At 40.5% G+C, this 26021-nt stretch overlaps 1 protein-coding gene across 3 annotated transcripts in view; it reads right to left on the minus strand.

Annotated features, from left to right (window-relative positions):
• LOC138296101 (zinc finger protein 282-like) overlaps positions 1 to 26021 on the minus strand; it is a 672699-nt gene that overhangs the window by 477093 nt on the left and 169585 nt on the right. For all 3 annotated transcript variants that reach the window (XM_069234955.1, XM_069234956.1, XM_069234954.1), the window contains exon 2: positions 5487 to 5613. In XM_069234955.1, the coding sequence (XP_069091056.1) occupies positions 5487 to 5613 (127 nt within the window). The remainder of the gene's footprint in view (positions 1 to 5486; positions 5614 to 26021) is intronic.

A 26021-nucleotide genomic window follows, 5' to 3' on the forward strand; every position in this document is an offset into this window, starting at 1 on the left:
GGATTAATGTCTCCAAAGTCACTCTGAGTCTTCTTCTCCCTTTGTTTAAGTTCTGGTTGAACCAGGGTGGGCTCTTTTGTGTTTTTGCCTCTTAAAGTGCAGCAGGGCTACTACCTCTGTTATATCAGACATAACATAATATGGTTTAAGTGGTTAGTTTGGTTGTGTATGATCTGCAGCTCACCAGGGGGAGAAAGTTGGTTGTCTGGTGACCTGTGTCTCTGTTTATTCCTTTGACCTCTTGCTTACTGAGTTTGTGTAGTGATGTGGAATAAGATTTGGTGATGGTCTGACAAGTCAGTTGGGTTGATGGAGTTTATGATTAAGGCTCAAATCTTCTAAATGATTAGGTAAAGTGTGGCATCGGTGTCATGTGTTGTTTTGTACACACCAGGACAAGGTTTTGAATGTTACTGAAGTTTTTTTTTGAGTGGGGATTTACAAGCGCCTTCCTCGTCATTCCAGTGGAGATTGAAATTCCCTAAGAACATGGCGTTCGGGTGTAGTGGGGAGTATACCTTGATTGTTTCCTTCAATTTTTCAATGAACAACTGGCTGTCCTGTGGAGGGTAGTAGATTAAATGAACTTTCTCTGTGGCCTGCTATGAGGATTTCTACCGCCATGTATTCTTCTGTGGACAGCTTATCTATAGGGAATGAATCTATATATAATATGTCCAGCTCATGATACATGATTGTTTCTGCTATGTCAGTAGCATGTTTGCCTGCCAGCCTGCAGTTGTGTAACATGTATTTCAGTGTCATAGATATTTCTTGTTATTTCTTGAGGTTTATTTGCGTGATCAGGGATGAGAGGAGGAATCAAAATCAGGTTGCTTAGGTTTACATATTGCTCTCCAGAACACTGGTCCCACCTCTCCATGCAGAGCACAAAGGAGAAGCACTCAAAGGAAGTGAATGGGATCTGGGCAACATAGCTAACCTCTGCTATCTGATATTGCTGGACCTTTCAGCTGCATTCAACAGTAGACCATTCCACCCTCATAAGCACCCCATAATCGAGAATGAGATTTACTGACAATATCCTTCACTGGTTCCCTTCCTACTATTACAACCAACAACAGTTTGTTCACATGGGCACCTCCAGGTCTCAAAAGATCCCTATCACCTTTGGGGTCACCCAGGGATCCATGCGGCCCACTGTCATATTCAATCTCTACACTGAGCCGCTTGGTGCTCTTCTAAAAGATAACAGCACCAAGATTCACCAATATGCTAATGCTACAAAACTGTACCCGAAAATATCCTCCCTGTCAGACATACAAAGCCTCAAATACTATCTGCACATCATCCAGACCTAGATGCTCAGTGCCTACCTGAAGTACAACCTAACCAGGATTCATGGTATTTGCAAGGAAAAACAAACAGGAAACAATACAAACCTGGCTCAATGGCATGAACCTCTATAGCTTCCAATTACAACTTTCACTGAATGGCTCACATTGGCAAAAAAACAAAGACCGCCTGGTACCAGCTGTCTCTTTTAAAGAAAGTGAAACTGTTTCTTCCAGAAAGCAAATTCAAACTTTTCGTTCAAGTCTTGTACTCTTGCATCTTGATGTGGTAACGCCATACTCCATGGCTGACCAGACTCCACACTGGCAGCCCTGAAGGACATCCTACACACTGCAGCACGTCTCATACAGGGCCTGAAGAAACATGATCACAATTTTTGCTGATGGAACAACCTTTCTGACCCACATCATTTTCAAAACTAACTGCATCATTTTAACAGACATAAAGACCAGCACCACCATTTATCTTGTAGTTAAGTGAACTATCTCTGCTGTTTTTTGGCACACCAGCAGCCAGGACACCATCAGACTGCAGACTAAGAAGTGTATGTGAGAGGCAAGAAAGCAAGCATTTGCCATATATGGACACAGGTCCTGGAGCAACATCCCTAGGGTCATCAGAACTACCCTAATGCTGCTCCAATTTAGGAAAGAGTTTTGACCCTGTAACTCACTTTGCTGACTTTTGGCTAGGTTTGTACTGTAGAAATCCCACATCTATACATACAGAATGGTAATTTGGAGGCAGTTTCAGGCGCGCACATGCCACTTCAAGAGCCCCACACCCTTTATTGCCCTCAATGTTTCTCGGCAAGAATAAGGGAGGTTCTAGGCAACTGGGAAAGTCTGTCTGATGCATGGGTCCTACAGACTGTTTGAGACTGAAGGTTTGCATCCTACAAATTCCCAGTTGAGTCGCCAACCAAACCCAATTCACTTTTCACAGAGGTAGCAAAGAAAATATCTGAAAGATCTCAATTGCTAAAATACTACAATGCATCTATGTGAGCATTCAAGGAGTCTCCTCTGCAACCCCTTCCTGGACCAGAAAAAAAGATGAGAAGTAAGGCTGGTTATAAAACTAAGAGTTCAACAATTGTGTGGTAAACAGAGACCCTATGATGGAAGTCAGTGATTTTCTCAGGGACATCCTGCAAACAGGGAACTGGTTGTTGCGGAATGACTTTGAGGATGTGTAACTAGTGGTCACACTTCTGAAGCCTCAGATGTGTTTCCTCCTGTTTGCAAGGACGAGAGGCTAATCATCAAAATGGCACCTACAAGACAGCCAGTCATTTACACTATGATGCTTAACAAAAAGACTCATGGCAGTGGTACAGTCTGGAAGGACACATGGTAAAAGAATGTTCATGTACATTTAGAGTACAACATCTTCATGGCACAGCACAAAGCCATACTTTGAAGCCAGTTCAAGCTAGCAACAAATCTCATGAGACTCTATGGTTTGTTGTAAATTTAGTTGTAAATGTAAAAGAACCAGGCATGGCCCACAAAAGATGTTAGAGCACCTGTCTGAAGACATCTTCCACATTTGCTTGGACCTGAAAATACTGCTCACAATATAATACATTCCATATGTATTATTATGTAGTCTCTGTGTTTTTACATCCAGGGCTAATGATGGTGCTGGAACCTGACAGACCTTTTATGCTGCATACATGCCAGTTAATTGTGTGATGAGTATTTCTTCTATGAAAATAGGCATACGTCAGAATTTATACAATTTCAGGTTCCAATAAGGAAATGCAAGAATCTGTAAGAAAGACGATTTATTGAAACAGAAGCATACACATTATACTGTAATTTAACAAAAAAGTGTGCGTTTTTAGTACATAAATAGTTACAAATTACCAAGCGCAAACATAACTCGAAAGATAATTTGAACATACTGAAGAAGTAGGAGTTTAATATCAAAGCCATTATTTAATAATGTAAATTTGGTCCATATATACTATTAAATCACTCAAGCTTTGGAGTTGTCCACTTAATGTGCAACAATTTATAGTGGGAAAGTATGAGAGCAGGCTATTACTTTATCTTCTTGAACAGTCATGACTTAAGGCCTTCTCAGGCAGACCTCACGCTACGTCAGTTCCTACGCCAAGGCAGGTTCTCATATTTACCAGACGTTATTGACACACGGTAGGCTCAGGCGACTTAACTTATCTTCTTTGCTTGTATCTTAACTCAATGTTGTGAATTACAGCAGTAGTGGGTATGGCTTTCACACATGGTGAGAAAGTGTATTTTGGGTTTACGTATTGAGGTGATAGCGGGCTAGGCATTTACACTGCCAGAGTGAGAATTTTAAAAAACTGAATATCACGGTTTACAGAACTGACCATCACCGTTGGTCAATACCTTTCTATTCTTCTTCAGTTTCAGGCTAGGATTGATTTGAAAGTGTTAACAATAGCTCACCTATGGCTAGGCAGCTAGTTATTTGAAGCACATGTTTAAAATACATATCTGGGCAAGCTCATGCCATCCTGAAAAAAAAAAAAAAAAAAAGCACAGTCAAAGCCAAAAAGACTGACCTTGACAAGCTGGTGTGATGGTTATTTTTGTATTGCAAGCATATGTACAAAAACTAAAAAGAAGAAAACAAAACAAAAAACACACCACTACCTATACTAGGGGGCCAATGCTATTAATAAACATTTAAAATAAAAAAGTAATGTTTGAAATGCACATTATAGGACATTTTGATTTTTAATGGGTCAATTACTGCAACCCGAAGACGGAGTGTACGCACACAAATATGATTAACACAACAAACAGAAAGAGGACAAAGAATGGAAAGAAAAAAGCACTTGCAAGGTAATATATTGGCCCTCTAGCGCTGGCACTGTAGTACACATCTTTTTAAGCCTGTGTGCACATGTAATCAAGAAAAAATGCCATTAGTCACAGTGCAATAGAGCCAATGGCTGAAGTATGCTGACCTATTGGCGCATACTATATGCTGTGATGGGTGGAAGACAAATATCAAGAACAACTGACCAATGGATGCAGAGAGCTGATCCAAAGCCCACGTGTATTTTGTGTTTATGTTTTTTTTTTTTTATTACAAGAGGTTGAAGAAAAGCTGAAGCTGTCTCTAGGCCAGGCTTAAGGAGTGGAGTTGTGGCACACTTCTTGAAGCTAATGCTTGTATACTATGGCACTCACTGTGCATGTGTGGGTGGATGACACAAGTGAGTTAGTGAATGCTTCCTTTTTCTAATGTGTCTTATTCTACTACTTAAAGAGTGGAGTTGTGGCACACTTCTTGCAGCTAATGCTTGTATACTATGGCACTCCCTGTGCAAGTGTGGGTGGATGAGACAAGTGAGTTAGTGAATGCTTCCTTTTTCTAATGTGTCTTAATCTACTACTTCAGTACCAGACGTGAATGCCCTGTGTGGATTTTAGCCCTCTAGAAGAACATGCTGATAATGTTGAAATTAATTTCCTTCAGGTTGGGGGAATTTTGAAACTGCCTATTATCTACAAATCTAGGTGTTGATTTGGGGGATGGCACCATTCAATGTAAGGCTTCTCGGGAAGCTCTTAAGTATAGGAATTCTTGATTTCAGACCTGCATCTTTAAATACTTTTTTATTGTAAAATATGCTCATAGTGAACACCAAAAATAAAATCCCCCCTTAAATTATGAAAATGTTGAACGACACCTCAATACCATGTTTTCGTGTTTTAACAGAATGAGTATCATATTATGGAACAAACTGAAAAGGTTTGTGTTATTAAAGATTTGCGTTATGCTGCACATGAAGTTAAGAATTTGAGCTAATACAAATAGTGCCAAGAAACAGGGAAAATGTACAAATTGTCCAATAGAATGGAAAATTATGACGCAGTAATGGATCCCCCTCTAAAAATAAAACATTTTATACATGTTGCTCACCTTACGTGTTGATATATCCACTTTAATATTTTAGCAGGAGGAGGGTGGGTGAATCTATCTAGGATTATCCCCTATAATTGACCTAAACTGAATAAATATGGAAATAAACCAAACTACGACTCATGTGCTGTTGTGGTTGTAATTTAAGTCATATTCCAATCCAAATGTTGAACAGTGCAGCTAAACCAAACTAACAGGTTAAAAACTGAACTTTCCTGATAATGAAAATCAGTTAAACTTACCCAGAGAAATCAAGGCTTGGTGTATTTCCTTCACCACATTTCTGTAAAGTTCCTTCTGCCATCGGTGTAGAGTGTTCCAGTTTTCTTCGGTGAAATATGCAGCAACATCATGGAACGTAACTGATCTCTGGAATAAAATGTTCACATGATATAAGCATTAACTTTAGACAAGAATTACTCTGTGATGAATTAAGTGAAAGTCTTTTTCCCCTGCTCTTCTAAAAACAATTGTCCTTTTATTAAGGTCTGCATTTTCTTTGCCTACTTTGTATCTTCCTCTGCCCTTTCCTCTTTTTTTCTGGCACTGTGCTACGGCTGTACCTCACCTATAATTTTCTTTTTCAGGGTGGATATGTTGCTAGATGCTTCTAAAATAACTGAAGGTACTGATTTATATATGTCACTTTTTTGCGATATTGAGGCATAAACATGACTGTCTACCTGATTAGCGATGAGAAGGGTGTGTTGAAAATACATGTATTCTCAGGGTCTGTAAGTTACATTTTAAGACCCTTTTTGACAGTCATCATAAACTTGTATATTTGGGATAAAGGAGTACTAGCTACACCTATGCAACTCTCCCTGAAGTTTTCACCATATACTTCCAATTTTTGCTAAAGTCATCTCCAACAAAGGTGTCACACAGTAGAACCAAATAACCCACAAATTGATATTTCCATCTTTTAATCTAACATGGGAACGACGCCTGCTATCACAAAATACTTTTGCTCGCAAAAATAGCAAAAGGGGCATTTTCAGAAAGAAGGATAATGTAAAATAAGTTACAAATAAATATTAATCATAAGCCCTTCTTAAGTCTGTCTTTAGTACAAGTGGTAAATTGAAACCTGTCTGGCCATATATGTCTAAAGAGGGAACGGGGTGGTGAGGGTATGGAAGAGATTACTCTGGGTGCACTTTAACAGTTTATCCTATGAATTAACAAAATCTTCTGCTGAAGTGCAAGCTTCTGAACCCTTACACCAAATCCACAATTTAACAAAGCAATCCCATATGCACTGTGCATTGTTGGTCATAAAACGCTCCAGGCCTACTTGTTGAAGGACCACAAGAAGTATCCAATTTATTATTACCACAAAGATTGCGGTGTAAAAATACAAATTACGTCTAAGGAAACAAAAAAATATTAAGAGACATCATCTAATTACAACTGCCTATACAATCTATAGATACAGAATTTTCTATACAGTGATAATATAAAGCATATTGAGCACACATTGCTTATTTACTTGTTCCTAGTTAAAACAGGTACAATGGAAATTACAAATAATTTGCACTTTGGATATTGCATTGTTAGGTATAGTGGCAATACAAACCATCTTTCAACAGGACTAACTCTGCAAGGACCTAGCTTCCTATTTTTTTCCTAAGGTTAAAAGGATTCAGGCAAATTTTAACCATGCCGATACTAAGAATACAATGGTTCACTCAGACTGCAGTTTCTCCTTTTACCTAAGCATCCCTCACATTTTCAACCTATTACCGGTGGGACACACCTTCCATACAATCTGTCTGATTGCTGGCTCCCTGCGTGAAGATAATTGTTATTTTTCCCTTTTGCTTTTTTCTTGCAAAGATCAATTGATGCCTTGGAATAGGAAGATATGATTTAATATAAATGAGGTTGCTAGGTGGATGTGCCTACTGGGCGTGCCAAAGGCAAGTCCATCTGCATCCGTCCATCCTCAGGGCCAAATAGTCTGCCCATTTTCAGCCAGGTGATTCATCACCTGAGGCAGGTAAGGTTCTTCATTAAAGTTAACTCACAAACTGCTAACCACTCATAAACTATCACATGCAGCGATTCAAATCCTCAGGCCAGAAAATCTTACCATCCCTCCTTTGAACTCCTCATCACTGTTCATTCAGATGTAATAGGTCCCTCCACTACTTTATATCCCAACTTAAAGAATGTATAATCGACTGCCAATGAAAGACAATCCTGTTCGAGTCACACTCTGCAATGTGCAATTCCCCACTGTCCAAAGAAACCCAATATATACCTTACTCAACCACAACAATTTATATATACTTCTTTTGACCGAAATTAGGATGACTGCCCCTACTAATCCATTTATTTATGAGTTAGCCCCTAGCAATTTTAAAATAATGTGAATTGACCGTGATTCTGAGATGGGGGGTTGGGTAGCATACATTTCTTTGCAATAACTTTGCATCTCACGCAAGAATCCTCTCCTTTGAAAATCTACTGCAAAAGTGTCAAACTAACAAGGTATAAATATATTTTCTACTGATTTATTTGCCCTCCCAAGCTACTTCCACCGCACTCTCTTTAATGATAGATAAAATTGGCAATCTATGTGTAAATAAAATCTAATCTTGGCAGGAGACCTAAACCAGCTCCGAAATTACAAATGATAGAAAGATTGTGGTCTAAGTTCCTCTTGAGCATACAGTCCATCTGATAATAGATAGCTTTAATGATTCAATATCCTAGAGCCTTACGCCTTACCCGCCTAAGATTTTAGAGGAATTCATCTTTTTCTATTTACCTCTATCTCCTAAAACTAAAGTTAAAAATATTAAATAAAAAAAAAACACTCTTGCTTTACTCCAAAACTTGCTAACAGTAAACTTTTAATTCACCAGCTGGAACAAAAAATGGTTGTTAAGCTCATACTCTCAAAAACTTAAATTCATCTGCACTACAAAGGATAAAGAATACAAATATCAAATTAAGTTATCCCCCAAAAAGTATTATTTTCTCAGTGTGTCTGTAATGCCTCTATTCTGTTCCAAATGTTGATTAGCATCATTGAAGAGTTTAAAAAATCCACAGAGCTTACAAATGACAACAAACCCTATGATTGCTAAATGTGAAAAGGTAACCACCTTTTTTTCAAAATAAAACTGTTGTTATTAGATATACTATCCAAGCTGAATCCATACCCAACCCCACCTTAAGTGATCTTGAGCAGTATCAGATATGTCCTTGTTATATCATGTAGATTTGTAGAGTGCATTTTCACCTGAGCAGGTGTGGGTCTAAGCACACCTTGGGCATAGTGGGACTACGTAATAAGCCAGGTCTTCAGCTTCTTACAGAATTCAAGAAGTAGGAAAGCTCTTATGTGTAGTAGCAGGACCTTCCATGCTTTAGGAGTGATGTAATAAAAGGCTTGACCACCAGATCTGGTTTTCTCCGTGAGTGGGATTTGTGAAAGTACAAGTCCAGACGAGTGGAGGTGTCTTGAAGGTTTGTGAAAGCAGATGAGATTGTTGAGATAGGCTAGGCAAGTGTTATGTAATGCCTGGAAAGTGTGGGCGAGGAGTTTGAATTGTGCTTGTTTGTGAATTGGGAGCAAGTGGAGCTCCTTCAGGTGTAGTGTAATGTGAGAGTGGTATGGGAGGTTGAGAGTGATTCTGGCCACAAAGTTCTGAATAGTCTGAAGGTTTCTGGAGAGTTTGAGGATCCTGGCATAGAGGGTTTGCCCATGGACCTGCTTGCTTGTGACCAGGGCATGCATAACAGTTTTCTGGGTTTTGTTTGACAGCCATTTAGAAATGTTTGGCATCTTTAGGGAATGGGAGGATGAGGCAAAGACGACATTAACTTGGGTGGTCATATTGCGTTTGCTGTCGGTTTCTGTCACAGATCTGTTGGGAACCAGGTGGAGTCCCATGGGGATGCGTTTGTCCCGAAGATCACAATTTCACTCTTGTCGGTGTTCAGCTTAAAACAGTTGATCTTCATACAGAGAGCAATTTCAGTCATGCAGGCATTGAACTTGATCTAGGTACTGGTCGACTTGTATGTGAGGGAGAGAATGAGTATTGTGTCATTGACATAGGGGAGGATGTTTATATATATATATATATATATATATATATATATATAGAGAGAGAGAGAGAGAGAGAGAGAGCAGATGATGCTGGCTAAAGGGATCCTGTACGCTTTGGAGAGGTTCACACTCAGGGAGGATCCTTGTGGAACTCCGCAGATGAGGTTGCGGGTGTCCGAGGTGTTCAAGTCAGGAAGGAGCAGATCCATCAGAGTGTGTGTCCTTAAATTCCAATGTCTTGTAGGGGTTGGATGAGGGTGGGGCAGAAGACTGTCAAATGCTGTTGAGAGGTCCAGGAGGATTACAGAAGCAGTGTCTTCTCTTTCCAGAGTCATATGAATGTCATTCATAGCACAGTTTCTATACTGTGGTTGGGTCTGCAACCAGACTGAATAGTGTTGAGTAGTTGGTGGTTGCTGAGGTATTTGGGGAGGTGTCAGTTAATCATTTTCTCTAAGACCTTAGACGAGAATGTAGCAGGGAGACTGGTCTGTTGTTGGCGAGCGCTGAAGGGTCTACAGCCGAGGTTCTTCAGCAATAGGACAACAGTTGTGTGTTTCCAAGCATTTGGAAAAGTCACAGAGAGGTACAGGCATTCAGAATGGATGTGAGCGTTGCACCAATGGGTTGCAGTCCTCTGGAGTAGATGTGCTGGAGACAGGGGTTCAATGGGGCCCCTCAGTGAATGGACTTCATGGAAGCAGTGCTTTCTTCCGGGTGATGTTGGGCTATGCGGTTAGCACTGTTTTTTTGGATAAGATCAGGAGGCGTTTGGTGTGGTCTGTTGTGTCCGTTTGTGGGCTGAAGTTGCTGTAAATGGCAGTGATTTTGTTGCTGAAGAGTTGACAGGGACTGTTGCAGAAGTCTTGCTAGGGGGTGATAAGAGTCAGAGCCAGCCAATGGCGAGGTGAAATCTTTCATAATGGCAAAGATTTCTCTGCTTCTGCTGGTGTTGACATCGATGTGGTCCACCAGAGGGGTGTGTTTGGTCCTTCTGAGAACAGACTATAAGAAGGAAATTTAATTTGGTTCCCAGACATCTGCAGGCTAATTTCTGCATTTTGAGGATTCTCAATAAACTATCTCTAGATAATGAAGTTTCAAAATCATGCTAGGAAGAAATTCTTGGTAGCAAAAGGAAGTGGGCCAGAGATGTTCAAGCTTAAAAGAATGCATTCTTTATGGGGCACAATTGGAATATGGACTCCCTTTCGAAGCAAACAAGTTTTAAGAGAATCATCTGAAAAAGTAGGTTTGACATTGGATATGGTGTACTTGAGGGGAAAATCTTGCATTAGCTTCTCACTGAAGTCTCTTGGACAGGAATCTGTTTTCCCTATTGGGCGTATTTACCTGACCCCAGCCTACACAATGAAAGTCTAAAAGTGAGACTGAGGTTTAACCCAACTTTCTCAAGTGTTAAACGGTATAATAATATATGGGACAGAAATGGTTTCTGTATGTGTCACCTGAATGTGAAATGTTCTTTCTGTCATGTGATCATGGATTGTGTTTAAATATAAGTCTGCCCACATCAAGTTTTTAAGACCCCTATTTTTAAAACATCAAACATATTTGAGGTTGGATGCAATAGCGTTACTGCCTGAAATACATTTTATCAATGTTGCAACAGCTACTGCTCGATTCATGTTTTCTGTTAGGTAGTGTTTTAAAAATGGTTTAGAGTAAGTCGGTTTTGTATTTGTGTGTACTTGTGGCTTTGGGATGTTTTATTATGTAACACTTTTTATATTTTTTTAGAATGTTTTATGGCCAGTTGTCCCAACAAACCTACTGTAAATCTGAATCTGAGAAATTAGAAAAATGTGCTCCTATTACTGCTGCTATTCCTCTTGGATGTCATCTATCAAAATCGACCAAAAGGCTCATCTTTAGACTCCTGTCCAGCAAAATATATGTAAAATGTTGCCTTCTCTCAGCAAGACGAGAGATCTTGTCAGTAGTTTTCAACTCTCCCTCAATTGAGGAACAGATCCAAGTCCTTGAAAGGAATCAATCATCAAACCCCTGTTGTGGTCTCTTCACTTGATGATCTGACAAAGAATAGCTGCTGTTGGGGCTATGATTTCATCAAACCTCTTGTCAGCCTTCCATATCAAAACTATCCAATTCTGATCTCCAGGCTTGAAGAGACAGGCATACAAGGCACTGTACTTGGCTAGCTCTAGTCAGAGCTATCACACCAGCAGCAAACCAAACTTTGATCTTTTTTTATTTTTTTACTTCTTAACTGTGGTGAGACCCAGGGATCAACTCATCAACAATCTCACTGTTAATTATAAATAGATATATATGTGCATGCAAAACAGAAGAGAGCACTCTACATAACTCCCAAGTTTAGGTGGAAAGTGTGTGTATGTATATATATATATATATATATATATATATATATATATATATATATATATATATATATATATAAAAATCACTGGCACTTATGTAAAGTAAGACTGGAGTAAAATAATATAAATGGACAATACCCTTCTTCTAATGGGCAGTCTATCATGAATACATGAATACATTGGATAGTCCATCAACTTTGTAAAGTTAAACTCATGAAAAAAGAAGCTTCTGCTCACCTCACATCACCTCAATTGTGACAATCTGTGTACCTATCATGGGCCCTCCCGCTACCACTATCTTCTAAGTTCAAGTTCTAAGTTCAGAACCTGTGTATCTACTTGGACCCCTATCTGGATAGGACTACTCAGGACTTAAAAATCATGAGTTCTTCCTTTTTTCAGCTGAAGCTACTGCGCATTACTGTTATCCATGAACACCTATGCAACCCCATTGCCATAAAGTCTTCTGCTCCTCATAATCTTATAGCTCTTTGTAACAATGACGGCAGTTCAACCTCCAACATGGCCGCCACAGAGAGTCAGCTCGAACCTGCAGAACACGCTTTAGTGGCAGTGATGTCATCACCAATCACGACAATGGATCCAGCTGGAAAAGGGGGCGATGTGACTTAATGCGGCATAAACCCAACAGAAGTCGTCGCCAAGACTTCACAGAGGGACCGAGAAAATACAGGAGAAGTGGAGAAGGCAGGTAATCCACGCAAGAGCGATAAAAAACAAGAGCATTGGGAACTGGAGAGGAGCGAAGAAGCCGAGGCAGAGAAGAGAGAGGGAAGCCTAAGAGATCACCAAGAGACTGAAGGACAGATGCTCCAGGATGCCACGGCTCTGTCACCGAGCTGTGGCCAGAGGCAAGTCCCATTTTGGGGAGATTCTTATATCATTAGTAGGAGGGTGGGAGTTTGGGGAATGCCTAAGCTTGGAGGGAGAGATGGACAGTAAGGAAAGTGGTACCTCCTCATGAGGCGTTTTGTTTGCTGCACAAATTTACTTGGGTGTTGGTGGCGGTAAACACCCCTAGCTAAAGAACAGCCCCCTCAGTCGAGCATATTCTTTATTTTTTCTCCAAGGCCCAACAGGGACAACCCCGGACTACCAAATCTGAAAAGAACCAGATGACTACAGATTCCGGATCCCCCCCCCAAGTAGAAGCCTTTTTTTGGTTTTGGTTTTACTATACTTGCCTTTCTTTCAATTTCCCTTGTATTGCTGACCTTACATCAATAAATTCCATAAATAATCACCTTCTATGGCTGTGGTCATCCTAAGCTCTCTATACTCCTTTTCTGCTCACACATAATGCATCAGCCTATCTGTTAACTCGCTTAAAAGGGTTTGACTATATATCCAACACCTTTAGGCAGCTGCACTGGGGGCCTATGCAAAACTGAATTCTTTTCAAAGACATAGCAATTGTATATAGGGTGGCATATCAATGGATATCCGATTTCATGGTAAACAAATGTAACTGGTACAAACCAGTAAAATCCTTGCAATCATAGCAGCAGTTTATTTTATCTGTTTCTAAATCTCAAACCTATGAGAACAGATCCTTTTCTATCACTGCAGATTGGGCTTAGAAATTCTCTTCCACTCAGTCTACGCAGTCAATTATTTCTGCCTCAAAACTCACTTAATCAATCTGTAATATCTAGTAATCCCAGTCTACCAGTCATTAGCAGTTCATAACTAGCATCTTTCAGTGCCAAGAAGCGATAAGCGAAAAAACGCTCAATAAATAATACTGACATGATATAACAGAATTTGTAGACGTTTATCCATTTATAGTTCGCTAAATTCACTCTCCAATCCTGCAAAGTGTTGTCTAAGGGATTCAAGAACTTCTGACTTCTTAGCAATATAAATAATCCAGATTTCAATCCTCCCATACTGTGACAGTAGTAACTGAGACAGCATTTAAATGGAAGTAATCTCTAATAGATGCCATAATTTCAATATGAGAAAACCATGTCTGAGTGTGACATTCGTGTATCGCCACATTTACTCGGCACAACTGGTGAAAGAAGAATTGATTAGCCAGTAGTCGATGCAGGAGAACATGTCATATACTGAAGAGTAACAGAAAAAAGTGGGAAGTTCGTATCTCCATATTTCTAGTAGCAGCAGCATCTCCATACTGCACATAATGGCTTTAGAAGCAGCCTTCTGTAGACAAGTGGCAGTGTTGAACCAATTGAACAATATATCTAGCAGTATTTGTGGGTCGAAACATGAGCGCTCTTTATTGATGATTAAGAATAATTAAGGGCACTCCATATTCAAGCCATATTTTCTAACCAGAGTGATGAAAGCACCCCCTTCCAATACCTTTAAACATTACATGCTTGCAAATCAAAAAAATCAAGCCACTCTTTTTTTGACTCTGATCTCCACGCTTGCAAATCAAAAAATCAAGCCACTCTTCTTTTGACTCAGATCTCCATTAAGGTGGGTCTCCTGCAAATATGGTCTGCCAGTTTTTTCCTGTCCATTTTGTGCATGTTTAACTATTCTAAATGCTTTCACAATTGCCCATAACGTGCACTGTGATTGATTAGGTCCACTGTGAGCCACTGTTGAAGCAGATATGTTCATTAGAAATTGTTAATGAATGTTTATGCCTTTTGATTAACAAGAAAATGATAGAAAAATTAAACGCAGAAAAATGAAACGTAGAAAAATTAATGTGCACTTTGAAAATGTGCCCACGAAGTGACTACGAACTCATACGAAGTTGTACTAAAATGATTAAAAATGCATGAAATATTGAAAATGTGCAATAATAATGTAGCAATATGTCATATTAAGACGTATAACGTATGTTTTGCATTATATTGTAGAGCTAACTTAGCCGAAGTTGTGGCCTAGTTTTGCCAGGCGTGCAGCAGAGGAATAACCATGTATTGTAGGGAAGCAAATGTGTTGAACTGACCCTGAACTACTGGATGTTAATAAAGTCTGCTTAGCTAGAATTTTCTGCAATGTACTGACAGACAGTAGATAAGGGAATACGTGTTGCAACAAGGACTGTGAAGTGCAGGCTAGATGTACTTTCCCAGGACTCCAACAATAGAGACACTGACTGGAGAAGAAAATGCAACATTTTCGATACCTGATGAGCCGGATGATGAGGACATCGTACAATGAACCAATAAACAAATTTAGAACTACATAATCTTAGAACTTATACATTTGTAAAATAAGCATTATTGGTTAGGGTAATAACTGGTGATTGACTGACCAATTAGGAATTAGGGGGATGGACTGGGTAATCTTAATAAAATGTCACGACAAGGGGAAAAAACATCAGATGATCGAGGTTAAGCATGGACATTCGAAGAGATTCGAGATTCTGTCATTGGGCTCATGCTCTTGAGAGCCTGATATGTTGCTGATCGATTGGTGAACTGAAGACAAAGACTGACTTTGTTGCCGATTCATACTGTGGATAGGTAGCTATGACAATGTGACTGATTAACTTTTTGCCTTTCTTTCTTGGTACCAACTGCGCTGTGTAAATAGTTTTCTTTCTGTTAGCTGGATGTTTTCTAAATTAAATGTTCCAAATTGTTTTCGCATGAAGTCCCATATGCTAATGCTAATCTGGGTTAGGTAAGGTTTACTTTGGGTGACGTTGACAGTGTCAAATGATTGACAAACTGACTGCTGAATTCGGTTATTAATGTTGTTATATTCATCTTTGTTGGCTTATGCTGAAGCATTAGAGCATATGTTTTCTCAAGTTCTGATTCGATTATGTTATTGGTGGTCACTAATGAACTAATTCTGAGCTGATTGAATAAAGTTTGAAATTACCATATGAATTACTATTGTAACTGTTAGGGAAATAAAAATTGTTAAAACATATATTGAGTTGCGGTTATTCATGAAATGTTGATATAATAGACAAATGATATTTTTTTTTTTCATAGTGATTATTAATTGGTATATTGATTATTAATGAGCATTGATTATCACATGGCTAGGATACTCCATGCGAATCAAAAGGTTAATTGGCCTATATACGTCCCCTTGTAAGTTTACTTACTAAGGACCAGGCGCGCTAGCAGTTTTTGGTAGCAGCTTGATGGTTAGTTTCCTTGGAGAACTAGTTATGTGGTGATTAATGGTTATGGTGGTAGTTTGAGTTAGGGTTAGTTGTTCATTATTATTGTGATTTGGATTTTGTTTTTCGTTATGGCACTGGTCGCAAGCATGACGTCCCCTTAAGCTCAAAAATGACTTTCCCAGATCCTGGATCCAGCAAGTAAAGTTGGGTATGTTCTCGGCGTTCTAGTGATAGTGTGAAAGTGGTAGGTTTTGCTTGCAAAGGCTTATGCAAATCGCATGTGAACTGTGACATATGTGAGGGAAGTAGGGAGTTTGCGTACTCCAGCTGAGGTTAGGTAGGAGTGTGCGTACTCCTCAGTATGAGAGTAGGGAAGTCGTCGAACTTCATGTGTGTGTGGCGCTTTGTGTTAAAAAATTGTCCACATGGTTGTTGGTGATGTACGGACCCTGCATGGTGTAAGACTCCGTAGTATATTGACAAGTGAAGGAGACACTTGGTTATATGTTGTAATCTGTCTGGTTTATTGGTTGATCGGGTGTGGTCAACAAGTCGGTGTGTAAGTTAAGTTAGTAAGAGAAATTTCGACTGAGATTTGGCGAGTCGTATGTGCACCAGGAAAGGACCCATTGATCAGTTGAGAGTGAAATTCGCAGGTCGAATTTTGTTGCGTATTTAGGAGTCTGAGAAAGAGGAACAGCTGCTAAAGCGAAAGGGCTATCAGTGAAAATCCATAGGGTCTCTGAAGCGATTGTGTACCTTCCTTTAGTAAACCAGTAGGTTTGTTTTCTGTTATTGTGTTTTGGTTAGGGCTCGCAATAATTTGCATTCGTTTTGTGTGAATTGGAATTTAAGAGGAGGAGCCGCAAGACTTTATCAGCGGCAGTGTGTGTGACGTCAGAGTGAGCCGCGCTGGGATAGGTTGTTTAGTGAGAAGAGTCCCGAGCGGATTGGCAGCTGGTCCGTCAGAGGCAATAGGTTGCGAAAGCAGGTGAAGGGAATCTTGGGAGTAAAAGTCATTTCCTTATTGAATTGAATAAATACAACAGAGAAGATGAAGTTTTTCAAAGCATTTAGGAGTGCCTTGAAGGGTGATAGCTACATTAAGGCTACACTGGGCGAGCCAACTCAACCGGAAAATTCTCCGGCATTTATTGTGATGGATGAGTGAGGCGTTGCGCCATGTCTTTGGTTAAAGCAGTGGTGCAAACTGACAGAGAAACAGGGAGCTTTAGCATTTCCAGAGCATGGAACGTTTAATTTGAGAATTTTGGATCAGTTGCGAATGACACTATACGAGACGAAGCCACTTCCGAGACCAGCACAGTTTGAGGCATTAGCGGTTTGGGAGCTCATAGCAAGACAGTAGCAAGGGATGAAATTCCAGAGGAGAATAAGGAAGGTAGAGAAGTCTTTAGCAGAGGTGAAATGGGATTGGGAACAGAAAAAAGTAGAGAATGGCAATACTGCAGGGAGTTAAGTTATTTCCTGCAATTACAGAAGAAGATGAGTCAGAAGAGACAGAGGATACTAACAAGGATGGAAAGAGTTCAGGGGATAAGAAGAAGAAAAAGATTTATGCGGAAGAAGAAGATTCAGATGTTGAGGATCTTATTACACATGTGTTGCGGGACCGACCTCCGCCATTTGCAACACACGAAGGGGGTACAAGTATTAGTTCTGCTCCAACTGCCCCAGCTCAAGTGTCGGGGACAGCGGGACCAGTGCAGATAGAGAATGGACAGGTACAAGGGGTAGTGCAGAGTACTCCTAATGCAGTGACTACTTCGGTGGTCCAAGCACAGATGTACCCACTACCGGTACAGAGAATTTATCCAGAGGTACCAATTCTTGAGACAACTTTGAACTTAGCGGTTCCTATGGAGCAAGTGGTTCCGAGGCCAACGCTAGTTCAGACTGAGCCGAATCCAATGTTGTTGCCTCAGGCACAGCCACAGGTTTTGCCGAAGTTCACACCAATGAAAGGGACACAGTCAGATGTGACACCAGTGATGAATCAGAGTATGGGTGTAGCCCTTCCACAAAATGCAGGTGTCAGAGCGGCACCAGATACAATAATCACTGGCAATTACTGTTGGTCCAGCTGTACCGTTATTTGCACAGAAGAAGCCGATTGCAGGAGCACAGGGTAAAATGCCACAATGCCTCGCGAGGTGGGGGGTGACAGATCATGTGCAAGTAATATCATCTATGGGACAGACCTTTGATGGATCTAGGCCGTTAATAGACCTTAGGACCTTGTTGCGCTTCCAGATGCGGTAAATGGCCCGAGTGTAAGTCAGAGTTTGAAGTTTTTGACACCATAAACTCCAGGTGCAGTGGTACAACAGGTGCCATTGCCGAATGCAAGTAACATCTCTCTACAGGGATTAACAGCAATTGAATGAATGGTTGGATAGTCTGAATACTCCTCGGAATGCATCCAAGGGTGAAGAGCAGATTAATCGTGCCAGACTGGCAATAGAAATAACGGCATTAGTCGAGGAGTCAATGGGAGTGAATAGGTTAGAATCCTATATAGAAGAAGAGCTGAGATATTTGTCTCTGAGAATTACGAAAGAAGACACATCAGAAATTGGCAGACTTGGTAGATAAACATGACATAGAAATTGAGAAAACAAAACACTTGAAAAGGAGTTACAGATTAGATTTTGAGGCAAAAGATTTTGAACAAATGAGATCAGCAGGGATGAAAGCGTATCTCAGAGAGTTATTACAGAGTGCTCAGATTTGGGGAGCATTAGAAAAGTGGGAAGGCAGATGGGGAAAGAAGAAAGATAAACGGAAACGAGATTCGCAAGAAGGGTCTGAAAGTGTTCAGAAAGAAAAAGATCCAGTAAAGATTTTACCAATGAGAGAAATTCCAGGAGGGCAATTTGTTCATGTTCCTTGGCACAGGAGTGATATTTTGTCATTCACAAATGATTATCCGAAATTGAGGGAGAAACCAGTTGAGTGGTACCAGCAGACAGATAGATTTGTTAAGCTTTCTAAATGTCTGTGGGAAGACTTAAATACTCTGTTGGAGATAGTGGTTCCAGCTGATTTGTGGGTTGAGTGCAAGAGAGCAGTGTATTGGCTTATGAGTGAACCGGAAAGGGATAGGGTCACAGGTGCACCATCACCTGAAGTGATGAAACATTTTAATACGATGATTGAGTTCCTGAAGACAAGAATTTCGCCTAAAAATATTGATTGGCAGAGAATAGACAGGACAGTGCAGGAAGTAAATGAGTTGATGCATACCTACTATGAGAGATGGCTGAAAGCGTTCAGGGAATACAGTGGTAAAGAAGCGATCAAGCCAAAAGATATGTTGCACTTTGTGTTCAGGTTCGTGGAAGGATTGAGACCTGAAGTAGATCAGATGATTAAGAGTCATTTGATTTGTTGGCAAGCGAAGCCGATTGATGAGGTATTACAGTATGCAAAATACTGTAGTGATGAGACTGAGTTGAAGCAGAAAAAGCTAAAGGAGAAGGCAATGGTGATGCAAATCAAGGCAGCTCAGACAGGAGTGGAGGAAGCTTTAGTGCAGCAGATGCCACAGCAGCAGGGAACTGTTATGTTCCAACCCCAGGTGAGAGGCAGAGGTCGTGGAATCAGTATGAATCGTGGTCCGGATTTGAGTACTGTAGTGGTTCAGAATTATGTGCAAGGGATGAAAAAGATGTTACTGTGTCATCTGTGCAAAAATGTGGGACACCGGAAGCGGGAATGTCTGTTGATGGTGCAGGATGGTACTGTTCAGCAAAGTGGTGATGTCACTACATTTCAAACTGTGAAAGTCCCTAGAATGAGAGGACTTAATCCGAATCTTCAGAATCAAGTGCAGAATTTTCAACCTATGCAGCAGGTGCAAGTGCCTCGTGCACAAATGACAGTTGCAACCAATGCAGCAGCAGGTTCCTATGGCACAGCAACAGATGATGCTTACTCAGCAGGTCACAGGTCAGAGACAAGACAGAAGTAGTGACACAGAGCACCAATTCCCATTACATAGTGAAAATGAAATAAACGATGAATAGATGACAATTAGTTCGGATGATGAGCCATGTATGCTTGCAGCTTCATTAGATGTAGATCAACGAGGACCCTTTGTGAAAGGAAAGGTGATGGGTCACAGGGTTTCATTGTTAGTGGACACAGGAGCCACATGCTCGACACTGAGGAGTGCATAAGTTACGAACTTACCTTTCAGGCAGAACAGTTCAGGTTGTGGGATTAGCAAACAGACAGTTGATAAATCCGATCACAGATCCAGTACAGGTTGAGACTGACAACTTCCAGGGACTACATACGTTTGTGATTCAAGTCCAGTATCCCTACTGGGAAGGGACTTGTTGTGCAAAACCAGATGTTCGATCAATTGTTCAACTGCTGAAATAGCGGTTCAGACAAATAGTGATGATGAGGAAGAACAAGCTCCAGAGGCTGAAAATGAAAGCATTAATGAAGAGTAACCGTTGATTGAGTTTTTCCCGATGTTTACTGTGAAAGAATTGCATGCAGACTTGCAGGGAACAGTACAGGAACATGTGTGGGACCTGACAGATAAAGAAGTGGGTTTGATAAAGAGAGTGGAGACGATTAAGATAACTTTGAAGCTGAATGTAGTGTTCCCGCAGCTTCCACAGTATAACATGGCACAAGATGTTCTGATGAAAGTGGCACAAATAATTGGAGATTTTCTGAAACAAGGAGTTTTGAAAGAAATGTTGAGCAGTTAAGGTAATTCACCGATAATGGGCTTAAAGAAGCCTTGTGGGAAAGTGCACATTGTTCAAGAGTTGTAAAAAGTGAATGACATGGTGGTCAAGTGTTGCCCTGTAGTGCTGAACCCAGCAGTAATATTGTTTCAGATTCCCCGCGATGCAGAATGTTTCACAGTGGTTGACTTGTCACAAGCTTTCTTTTCTGTGCCTCTTCATGAGCACAGTCAGTTTTTTTAGTTTCAAATTCCTAGACAGAGTCTACCGCTAGTGCAGGCTTCCACAAGGGTACACGGAGTCACCGTCTCTGTTTAATCAGATCTTTAAAAAGAATTTGGAGTCATTGGAACTACCGTACCAATCGCCTCTGGTGCAATACAGTGATGACTTATTGATTGCATCCAAAACAAGAACGAGTGTAAGTACAACTTGATTGCCCTGTTGAATCATTTGGGAAAGTTCAGACATAAAGTGTCACCTTTGAAATTGCAGTATTGTCAGAAATCAGTAATATACCTGGGGCACCAAATTGAGAAGGGGTCAAGGAGAATTTCCAGAGCGAGAATTCCAATGATATTGCAGAGAAATCCAACGACTTCACAGAGAGGTGTCAGAATGTTTCTGGGAATAGTAGGTTATTGCCTCAGTGGATTCCAAATTTTGCTGAAATTGCCAAACCATTGCAGCAGCTGACACATAAGGAAGTTACAGATCCCATTACATTAGACCAGGTCAGATGAAAGCGTTCACTGAGTTGAGAGTGAGTTTGTGCAAAGCTCCAGTGTTGGGAATGCCTGATTACACAAAGCCATTCATATTGTTTTGTCATGAACGTGATGCTTGTTTTTTGTCTGTTTTGACACATGTCCATGGGGGTGCTTATCGCCCAGTAGCCTGTTTTTCAGCTACCTTGGACCCAGTCGCAGCAGCCTTACCAGGTTGTTTGCGTGCCATTGCCGCAGTTGGTATAAGCCTTTCACAGTGTGAGGGAGTAGTGATGGGATGCCCTTTGACTGTAATGGTACCTCACTCTGTTGAGATCTTACTGACAGGGACGAAAACACAGTATAAGACTGGTGCCAGACTGACAAGGTATGAGATGAGCATTCTAGGAGCTCCAAATGTAACATTGCAAAGATGTACCTTGCTGAACCCGGCACCATTACTTCCAAGTGATATTGTTGAAATTGAAAAAGAGGAAGACATTGAGCATGATTGTCTTGAGGTAACTGGAATGTGCACAAAACCAAGACCAAACATCAGAGATACACGATTGGAAGAAAATGACCAAATTGTCTTTGTTGATGGCTCATGTCTCAGAGATAGGCAAGGGACATTGAGAGCAGGACATGCTGTATTCACAATCACAGGTACATTGGAAGCTTCCTGGCTTCGAGGTGCGTATTCTGCACAAGTAGCAGAATTGGTAGCTCTTACTAGAGCGTGCTGTGTATCTGCGAGATTGAGAGTCACAAACTATACAGACAGCCAATATGCATTTGGAATTGCTCATAATTTTGGTCAGTTCGGGCGCAAAGAGGTTTCCTGACCTCTACTGGTTCACCAGTAAGAAATGGCGACAGAATAAAAGAATTGCTGTGTGCAATACACTTGCCTGAAGAAATTGCCGTGGTAAAATGCAGTGTACATCAAAAGACACAAGACTACATCTCACTGGGAAATGGATATGCGGATCAAGTCGCAAGATTTTGCGCATTGAACTGTATATCGTTCAGAGATTAGTGGGAACTGATGTCAGAAGAAGATAACCCATGTACAAGTTTTGCGTTGAAAGTGATCGATACCTTGGAAGAATTGAAAACATTGCAAGGTAATATTGACAAGGAAGAGATACAACGCTGGTCCAAATTAAAATGTGTCCAATGTCCTGATGAGATTTGGGTTTCTAGGGAGGATCAGATGGTCCTCCCAATAGTTTACTGTCACAAATGCCCCGTTATTACCGTGGCCGGGCACACATTGGGAGGGATGCCATGGTTTGTTTGTTCAAGACCGACTGGTTTAATCCCAAGTTTAGGCAGGCAGCAAAGGCAGTATGTTATCGCTGTATAATTTGTCAGCAGCTAAATGTGGGAAAAGGGACAGTGGTGAATGTGAGCCACTTTAGAAGAGGAGGAGGTCCATTCAGCAGAATGTAATTGGATTTCATTGAGATGCCCACATGTGGAGGTTTGAAGTACGTATTGGTGGCTGTGTGTATTTTTAGTCATTGGATTGAAGCATACCCTACAAGAAGGAATGACAGTCTTACAGTAGCAAAGTTGTTTCTTAGGGAGTTGATACCACGTTTCGGGTTTCCGATCTCTTTAGAATCAGATAGGGGAACTCACTTCAACAACGAGGTGATTAAACTCTTATGTGCAGCACTAAACATCGAGCAAAAGTTGCATTGTAGTTACCGCCCTGAAGCATCAGGACTAGTGGAACAGATGAATGGTACCTTGAAATCAAGAATTGCAAAGATGTGTGCAGCTACGAATCTGAAATGGCCAAATGCATTACCTTTGGTGTTGATGTCAATGAGAAATACAACTGACAGGAAGACAGGGCTGTCGCCCCATGAGATCCTCATGGGCAGAGCAATGAGAATACCAGCAGTTCTAGCCAATGCTCTTGTAAACATTACAGATTATATGGTATTGGACTACTGCAAGGGTCTGGCTGATGTGGTTCGCTCTTTCTCTCAGCAGATGCAGGCCACCACCCTGCCACCCATCCATGATCCAGGCCACAATCTGAGAGCCAGAGACTGGGTTGTTGTCCGAAAACATTTTTCGCAAGACGTGTTTACAGCCCCGCTGGAGAAGTCCTTACCAGGTGGTCTTGACAACTACGACAGCTGTGAAGTTTGCAGGACTCCCGAACTGGATACACGCAAGCCATACAAAGAGAGTGGTGTGTCCACAGGATCATGAAGAAGTGTTGTTGAGAGCAATGACAACAACGAAACAGGTTGCCGCAGCTGAACCAGAAAAGGAGCCAAGAGAGCCTGAAATTGAACCTGTGGAAGATGGTTCTATTACCACTGTAGGAGACGAGAGTGAAGAATTACAGGAAGGTGTGGAAGAATCAATCTCAACGGATAGAGCAGGAGAGCCTAGCTCAGCAGAGGTTCTCCCAAAAGCAGACGGTGCTGAAAAGCAGACAGAGCAAGTGTCAGACCAAGAGTTGAGATGGATCAAAGTCAAAGTGATCCGATGACTCCTGAGCCTGTTGCAGGTCCATCAAGAGAAAACACTATAGAGAAAGAGAAGGAGAAGAGTCCAATCCTGAGAAGAATGTTGACAGAAGGATCAAGGTTCATAAACAAAACAATAGAGGAAGAAGTAGATACTACGAGAAAAGAAGAATTGAGTGAAGGAGAACTAAGTGGTGATCGAAAGTTGAAAAGAAAGAGAATAGCAAGTCAGCGTTACACAGTTCCTGAATGAGCATATGCAACTACTAATGAATGGCAACACAAGTTTATGTCTTTTTGTTTTGATAGAGAAGTTTCGAGTCAGTACTTTGATGTAAACTGAAGGTGATCAAGAAGCTGAATTGCTGAGCTAATCTGGAGAAACCATTAAAGAGACTGTTGGAAAAATAAACTGAAAGAGACATTGATAACCTGATTGACATTGAAAACCGGATGTGACAAGCTGCTAATCGATTTTGACAAAGGAAAAGGGTTCCCGAGTGCAAGACTGAACTGTGAGAGAAGAATTTTTTATTTTTATTCTTTTACTGCACCATATATAAGAGTTACTCCTGCTTTCTGATTCTTTACAGATCATGGCTGGGTTAAATAATCAAGGTAGAAATGCTAGGCACTGTAGATATATGAGTGTTGGATTGGTAATTATGTGTGGAATCTTGTTTATAGTGGCGATTGTGGGAATGTCTATTCTTGATGTGAAAAGAGTCACTCATACTTCTGAGGTTTAAGTAAGATGAGAAGTATTTACATGATTATTCTAATGCTCAAGGAGAGCTTTCTTCTAATGTTTTCTATTGCTTGTTGAGCGAGTATGTTGAAATGATGGATGCAAGGGATTGTCTTGTGTGTACGCAAATTCCTTTGTCAGTAGAGGAAGGGGTTACGTACCACAGCTTAAATTTAACCTACGGAATAAGCTGTAGCTTGCTATTAACAAGGTTCTATAATCAAGAGTATATACAATATTTTTACTCTAACTACAATGTGTTTTCGTTTGTTCCTATTAATAGATATCTGAATAGAGTAGCTAAAAAGCATGAGATGGTATTAGTTAGAGGATTCTTTGACCCTACACTAACATTTGGAACAGCCTACGCACATAAGAAGAATATTATGTGCTTGCTTACACCTTTCGAAAAGAACTCCATAGGGCATATTGATGACAGAAGAAAAGCATTAAAAGAAAAAGGTTTAGAGAAAAGGACTTACAAGAATGATTATGCTTACACTGCAATTAAAACGCAAGGGAAATTAACATGTAGGGAAGCTTTGTATATATATATAGGTTAAAATCACACACTGACACTTTATTTGTGGGAACGAGTGAATGTAGGCATGTGTTTTTGTTTCAGAGTAAGCGGACCTTTATGCTGAATGGTCAGGACCCTGCGATTCCTGGGATCTATTATACTTGTGGACTTAATGCTTATTATCGTCTTCCAAGAGGATGGTATGGGACATGTTATTTGGGGATAGATGACTTAAAGAAGTTTCTGAAATTGACTGAATTACATCATAAGCGACAGAGGAGGGAAACCTTTTCTGCTATTGTGGGAGATTTATGCGGTGCGGTGATTCCTTCAGTGGGAGTCATCCTGAATTCAATCAAGATACGAAAGTTGTCTACTATTGTGGATAACATGCTGACAAATTTTACAGGGGCAATACTCCTGATAGATACTGAATTAGCCGTGGATAGAGCTATGACGCTTCAAAATCGCCTTGCTTTAGACATTCTTTTAGCAAAAGACGACAGAGTCTGTAAAATGATTAACTCTAGGCATTGCTGCTCATACATACCTAACAATAGTAAGGAGATAAGGGACTTAGGGCCATATGTACGAACACATTTTACCATTGACACAGAATGGGAAAAACCCTTTGCTACATCTGGCCCTTACTCACTAACCTGACTAACTCAAGTAAGAATCTAAAAGAATTGAAGGAACCAGGTGTTTGGGAAAAGGTTGGGAAAGGAATTGCTTCAGTGGGAAATTGGCTCAGTAACATTTGGAATGGGGTATTATTAAAAATTATACAGGGAATATTAATTGTGATTGCTTGCATATTAGGATTATGGGGTTTATGTAAATTGTGTCAAAAGATCAAATTGAAAAGATTTAAAAATAATCAGAGGAGGGAAGAACGAAACAGCGAAAGAATCTATAGAGAAGATTTGAGGAGGAGACAACACACAGAAGAGATAGAATTGTGAATTGTAGATAAAAGAATGGTGTGATGACATATTTAGTCGTCAGAGGAGGGACTGCTGAAGCAGATATGTTCATTAGAAATTATTAATGTT

Source organism: Pleurodeles waltl, chromosome 5 (assembly GCF_031143425.1).
Source record: "Pleurodeles waltl isolate 20211129_DDA chromosome 5, aPleWal1.hap1.20221129, whole genome shotgun sequence".
NCBI lineage: Eukaryota > Metazoa > Chordata > Amphibia > Caudata > Salamandridae > Pleurodeles > Pleurodeles waltl.